We start from the raw sequence: 5,726 nt of genomic DNA, 5'->3' as shown, positions 1-5,726 counted from the left end.
TTCCTTTATTTTGTCTTATTTGGCATTTAGCTAATATTTTTAGCAAACTTTCGACTTCAGCATTTTCAGCTATCCATCAGTTTCAATAAATTCTTTCGTTTAGGCTGTGATCGCTACACTTTTTCCTTTAGCCTACAGACCGACCCCGGCCCCCCACCGGAGAAGAAAACAGTTAAGTGGCCCTCACAAGACCAAGAGGGTTTACCTGTGAGTGGAGGACAGACAGGAGGCGGTAGTACTCCTTCAGCTCTTGATGGAGCGAGGCGCAGAAGCTCTGAGGTAGAGGGAGAGGCGAGCATTAACAGAGGATAAATCCAAACCGAAGCTTTCGTGCAGCCAACGCAGACGCACCTGCCCGACCAACCCGAAGGCCCGGTCCAGGCTCCTGGCGTCCGTGTACTTCCGCACTTTGTTGTGGAGCCAGCCGAGTTCAGCCAGTCTGCTGCTGGTGTCCCTCAGGGATTTGCATAGCACCACCTAGAGACCAAACGTCCACATCAGCTACTGAGTCATGTGACGTATCTACACTTGAACATTCTAAAATGACTAAAGATGACCATGATCTAAAGCTCCATTTAAGACAAACAAAAGTAACAATATTTTCATTTAAAGTGAAAAGGTCAACTTTATAACAACTTTTTTTAATGAATTTTTCATACAGAAAATGGCCGACCCTACTTTTTTTTTATGAGAAAACTATTTTTTTTTTCTCATTATAACAAGATAATCAAGAACAAAGAATGAAGCTCCCCCCTCCCCCTTTCCTGCACGGAGACATTGAGAGTTTACCGCCCTAGGTCTCTTTAGTTTGTGGTTAACAACAAAAACAGTTGAAGAAAACACTTTACTAAAATAGTTTATATTCTATTTTTTATGTATTAGTGGATCTACACTCTTAATTCTGTCTCATGCATCAGCCCTCTCCTTTTATTGACCCAAAACCTCGGAACAAACCGGCTGATTGACAGAACTCAGGGCTGCTGGGTATTTCTGTGTGGTGCGTTCACTGATCTCCAGACATCAGCAGCAAAACAAAGCAGTTTATCAGAGAAACTGTTGAACACCAGAACTGATCTGAATAAAAATCAATTGATTAAATAGTCATTTTTTATAAGAACTGCTTTGTTTTGTTGTGGATTGTACAAAAATGACAAAACCATAGCAACAGACTGAGTTGTATGTTTGCAATGTCCTGAGTTCAGTGAACGCACCACGCAGAAATGCTCGGCAACCTGTTTGTTCTGAGGTTTTGTCAAAGTAAAAGAAGGAGGATGGTGCATGAGACAGAACTAAGACGTTTACAGAGCATAGATCCACTACGAAATAAAAAAAAGGACAAAAAACAACTTTTGTGGAGTGTTCTTCTGCTGTTTTTGTTGTTAACCACAAAATAAAGAGACTTAAAACAGATGAAGACTCAGGATCTCAATGTGGGAAAGAGAGACGCTTCATTCTTCATTACTGGTCATCTGTTATCACCAGATAAACGAGATAATGACCCCTTATAACTGGTACACAAAGTTTGTTTTCTTGAGAAAACGAGATATTATGTTGTTAACACGATAAACGAGAAATAACTCGATATAACTAGAACACAAAGTTTGTTTTCTCGAGAAAACGATGAAAAAAAGTTGTTTCAGTATTGATTATGTCATCACATAAAGCAGTGAGTGCGAGTTATGATCTCATTTTCTCCAGAAAACTATAAATTGCCATCTTGTTTCTTAAGTGTGGTAAAGAGGCATGTATTGGCGAGCATCATCAAACATTCTGAGGTTCTTCTCTGTTCAACAGCAGCTTAACACCTGATGGTTAAAAAGCTTTGAAATGCTCCTCCATCTCTAAAGTGTAGTTAAGATCACAAACACAACACGATTGTTTTCTTCTGGAAGAAGCTTCACGCTAAACGCCGCATTAAATTTTCATCTGCTGAAGGAAAGCTTTTATGTGAAGACTGAAAACGTCCCATTATCTCTATTTCTGACTCGTTTGTCTCGGTCACGTTGTCCACCAGGACCGTGAGGAGCATTAAGTCTATGTTTAGGAGAGAATACGGGACTCCTCAGTGATGAAACAACAAAACCTCCAATGTTTATGCGCCTGTCAGCCTAAGAGCTTCGCATCGATCTGCTAGAGTGCAGGTCCACTCTCCAGGCGGGCCGGACCCTCCAGTACCTTGCTGTCAATTTTGTAGCAGTTCTCCTGGACGTTCATCTTGATGAACTTCCCGTCGATTCCCTGGAAGACGTAAAGGACGTCCCGCACCAGCGCGGCCTCGGTGACCTCACCTGACGGACAGGAGACAGCAGGTGAATGAAGAATGAAGTCCGTCCTGTCGCTCGATAACCATCTCTTGAAGTCTCATTAGTCTCAACAAAAAAGGAAAATAAACTTCATCTAAAAATACTTTTGAAAAAGTTTCCCTAAAACGCTAAAACTCAAATTGTAAATCTTAGAGAATAAAATCCTCCCAAAAAAAAGGATAATTTCTGTTGATTGTGGCGATGAAAGCAGGAACTTTTATTGTGAAAGTTGGACGTCTGAAGAAGAAAAAGAAGACGTGGGAACTGATGGGAAGCTTTTTATCTGTAAAAATATGTATAGATTTATTCTAAAAGTTAATGGTTGATCAATTTAAAGATAAAATAAATGTAAAAATCTTGTTTTTAATAAGAGATTATAGAAAAAACACAATTTTGAACAAAAAAATAAAGGAAACCTTAAACATGTCAAAGGAAAAACAAGATTTTTTTTTTGCTTAAGTAGTGCTTTTACTAATTTTATTTTATTTTGAAAGTCATGTTTCTACATTGCGTCATCTGTAAAGTAATAGTTTTTATTTTGGAATTTCTGTATTTATTTATAAGTGAAATAAATGTGTTTCATCGACATATTTTATCATAAAACTAGTTTGCTTTTTGATTTTATCAAATAGTTTATCAATTTTATTTTTTGAAGCCCATAAATAGATTTTAATGGATTGTTTTTTATTTTTTCCATTTGATTTCACTTTAAAAATAGTTATCAAAAGAATAAATTCAGATGTTTTCCTCCTCAGGACATGGTCCGCGTCACTCACCAGCTGGATCGGCGTCCTGGCGAGGACGGATCGCTCTGGCCGTCGGGACCGGAGGCCCGAGGGGAGGCCGAGACGTGGGCGGGGCTAAGGCAGAAGAAGGGGAGGAGTTTATGGGAAGAGCCCAGGCTAATCGTGAGCCGAGAGGCGGAGCAGCTCCAGCGGCAGACGGAGGCGGCTGACTGGAACACGGAGAAAAACAACAAAACGTCACTGAGGAAGAACGCTGCAGGTGAAACAGACAAAAACACTTGTTAGATAAAAATGTAGAGTTGTTACATTTTCTGCCACTGGAGCAGGTTTTCAGCAGTGCTGCCACAAACGACTATTTTAGTAGTCGACTAATTTGGTCATTCGCAAACTGGATGTAAGCCACACATCTCAACCATCATTAGCTTTAAACTAACTGAAAACTAGATATACAGCATCACCTGTGATAATGCTGGAAGAGGAATTTGGTCACTGTAAATGCTAATGCTGATAGTTAAAGATGCTGAAATTGAAAGATGAAAACTCTGAAGCTGATAACCAGCTGAAATATTAGTTAAATCCCAAATTAGCCCCAAAAAAATTAAAAAATCCTAAATTAGCAAGTAGTTGATATTTTAGGTAAACTCTAAATTAGCCTAAAAAGATAAAAAAAAATACTGAAATAGCCAAAACAGCTAGCATGTATCTGAAATATTAGCTAAACTCCAAATTAGCCTAAACAAAAAGAAAGCCTGAATTAGCCAAAATAGATAGCATGCAGCTGAAATTTTAGGTCAAAAATAGCTTAAAAAACTGAAAAAATCCAAAATTAGCCAAAACAGCTAGCATGTAGCTGAAAAATAGCTAAAATTCAAAAATGCGTTAAAAATCGTATTAAATGCCAAAATAGTCTAAAAAGCTAGCAGAATGCTAATTTTTAAAAATTTCAACTTTACTACACTCTGACTCAACATAATATAAAGAACGACTAATCGACTATTAAATTAGTTGTCGCCTTTTTCAATAGTCGACCAATCATATCAGCCCTAACTGTCAGACAGAAAAACATGCATGGATGAACTTTAAAAGAGCAGAAAAAAAGGACTTATATCTTAAGAGTTTCAGAATAAGATTCCAAATGAGACTATTTTTTAACCTAAACCTGAAAAACTCACTTTAAAAACAGACAAAAAAGCTGGAATAACATGCAGAAAGAAACACTAAACCAAAAAAAGCTTCAAAAACTGCTGTTTTAATTTGTAAAAAAGGACCAAAAATGCTAAGGTTAAATAAAACAGGTAAATCTAAGAGTTTAAATGACCAAAAGAACACAAAGAAAACAACAATTTCATTTAGTTAAAGTAACGTTTTACTCAATGACAGAACATGATTTTCAGAGAAAATCTGGTTTGAATCTCCAATGAAGTATTTCCTTAAATAAAAAAGGTCACGTTTATGATAATATTAAGGGCAAAAGAAACAAAAGTCAGTTTTAATGTTAAAATAAAACTTCAATATCATCTCTGTGCCTCATGACGTCTCTTCCAGTTTCTGCGCGGAGGAGGATTGATGGCAACAATAAAAGCCCAAAAAAGTCTGCTTTGCTTTACAGTCCAAGTGTGTCCTCCATGCTTCAGGAGTTCAGGAGAGCCGAAGGTCAGAGAGCTTAAATCAGTCCTGCTGCTGCTGACGCCAGAGGAACCACCAACACAAAACATAGTAATGAAGCTTTCCTGATATTAAAGAGCTGGAGGTTAGATTTTGGTTCAAGTGATTTGGAGACATTTGCAGCATCAAACACAAAATTCTGTTGGTGTTGTTATTCCGTTTACAAAGAGAAATCCCATGAAATCGTGTAGATCGACAGGCTCTCTGCACCTCCTGCATGATTAAAGCACTGATATTGATCTATTCACAGCTCCATGGTGAACAGCCTGTAATGCATCGTTTTACAGGCCGCTCGTCGTCTGCTCACTTCATCGCTGTGGGTTTATTAGCCGAGAAGCTAACGAGTTCCTAAAAGCCTCGTCCACGCCACAGAAGCGGACACATCACAAAAAAAGCAAATGAGAATTTAAAGTGAAGTTGTTTTTGACGCGTGGAGGACTCACCCCCCCAGCAGCGACTGTGGCGTGGGGCCGTTCAGCGTGTACACCCCTAGGCTGGAAATCCCGCTGGTGCCGACGCTCCCCGCCAAGGCGGCGCCCCTCTCTCCGTGGCCCAGCGACAGGCTCTGGGGCCGGGTGCAGTAAAACGGCGTGGAGTGGGCGTCCCTGGGGAGGGCCTGGGCGAACAGGGCGCCGAAGTTTCCCACCTGAGGCGGGACGGACGCTTCGGTTAGGACGCAAACGATGAAAGGTGGTGGATCGTGGGAGGGGGGCTCACCCTGGTGGACGGCTTACGGGGGTCTTCAGAGAGACTCAGCAGCAGGTAGAGGACGGCCCAGCGGTGCTTCAGGACCCCCTGAAGGGTTAGAACACGCGAGTCAGAGTCAAGGCCCGGGGGCCGGATTCGGCCCTCCAGATCATTTTGTTTTATTGTTATTAATGACCCGATGTTATCTTGTGCTCATTTCTAACTTGTATAAATTTATTTATGGAGGATAAAATATTGAAAGTTATTTAAGGTTTAAGTTGATTTATTCTGGAATAATAATTCTGCCTTTTTATTATTCATAATT

At 39.9% G+C, this 5,726-nt stretch overlaps 1 protein-coding gene across 2 annotated transcripts in view; it reads right to left on the bottom strand.

Annotated features, from left to right (window-relative positions):
* The window catches only part of tubgcp3 (tubulin, gamma complex associated protein 3), a 30,914-nt gene that overhangs the window by 19,524 nt on the left and 5,664 nt on the right, over window positions 1-5,726 (bottom strand). The window contains exons 4-9 of one of the 2 annotated variants that reach the window (XM_024294455.2): window positions 5,432-5,509; window positions 5,158-5,360; window positions 3,080-3,258; window positions 2,176-2,288; window positions 352-477; window positions 206-274 (exon numbers count right to left, since the gene is read on the bottom strand). In XM_024294455.2, the coding sequence (XP_024150223.1) occupies window positions 206-274; window positions 352-477; window positions 2,176-2,288; window positions 3,080-3,258; window positions 5,158-5,360; window positions 5,432-5,509 (768 nt within the window). The remainder of the gene's footprint in view (window positions 1-205; window positions 275-351; window positions 478-2,175; window positions 2,289-3,079; window positions 3,259-5,157; window positions 5,361-5,431; window positions 5,510-5,726) is intronic. The other variant, XM_036213519.1, reaches the window with a different exon arrangement.

The sequence above is a fragment of the Oryzias melastigma genome, linkage group LG9, assembly GCF_002922805.2.
Source record: "Oryzias melastigma strain HK-1 linkage group LG9, ASM292280v2, whole genome shotgun sequence".
Lineage (NCBI taxonomy): Eukaryota > Metazoa > Chordata > Actinopteri > Beloniformes > Adrianichthyidae > Oryzias > Oryzias melastigma.
This window is presented reverse-complemented; position numbering and strand designations above follow the sequence as displayed.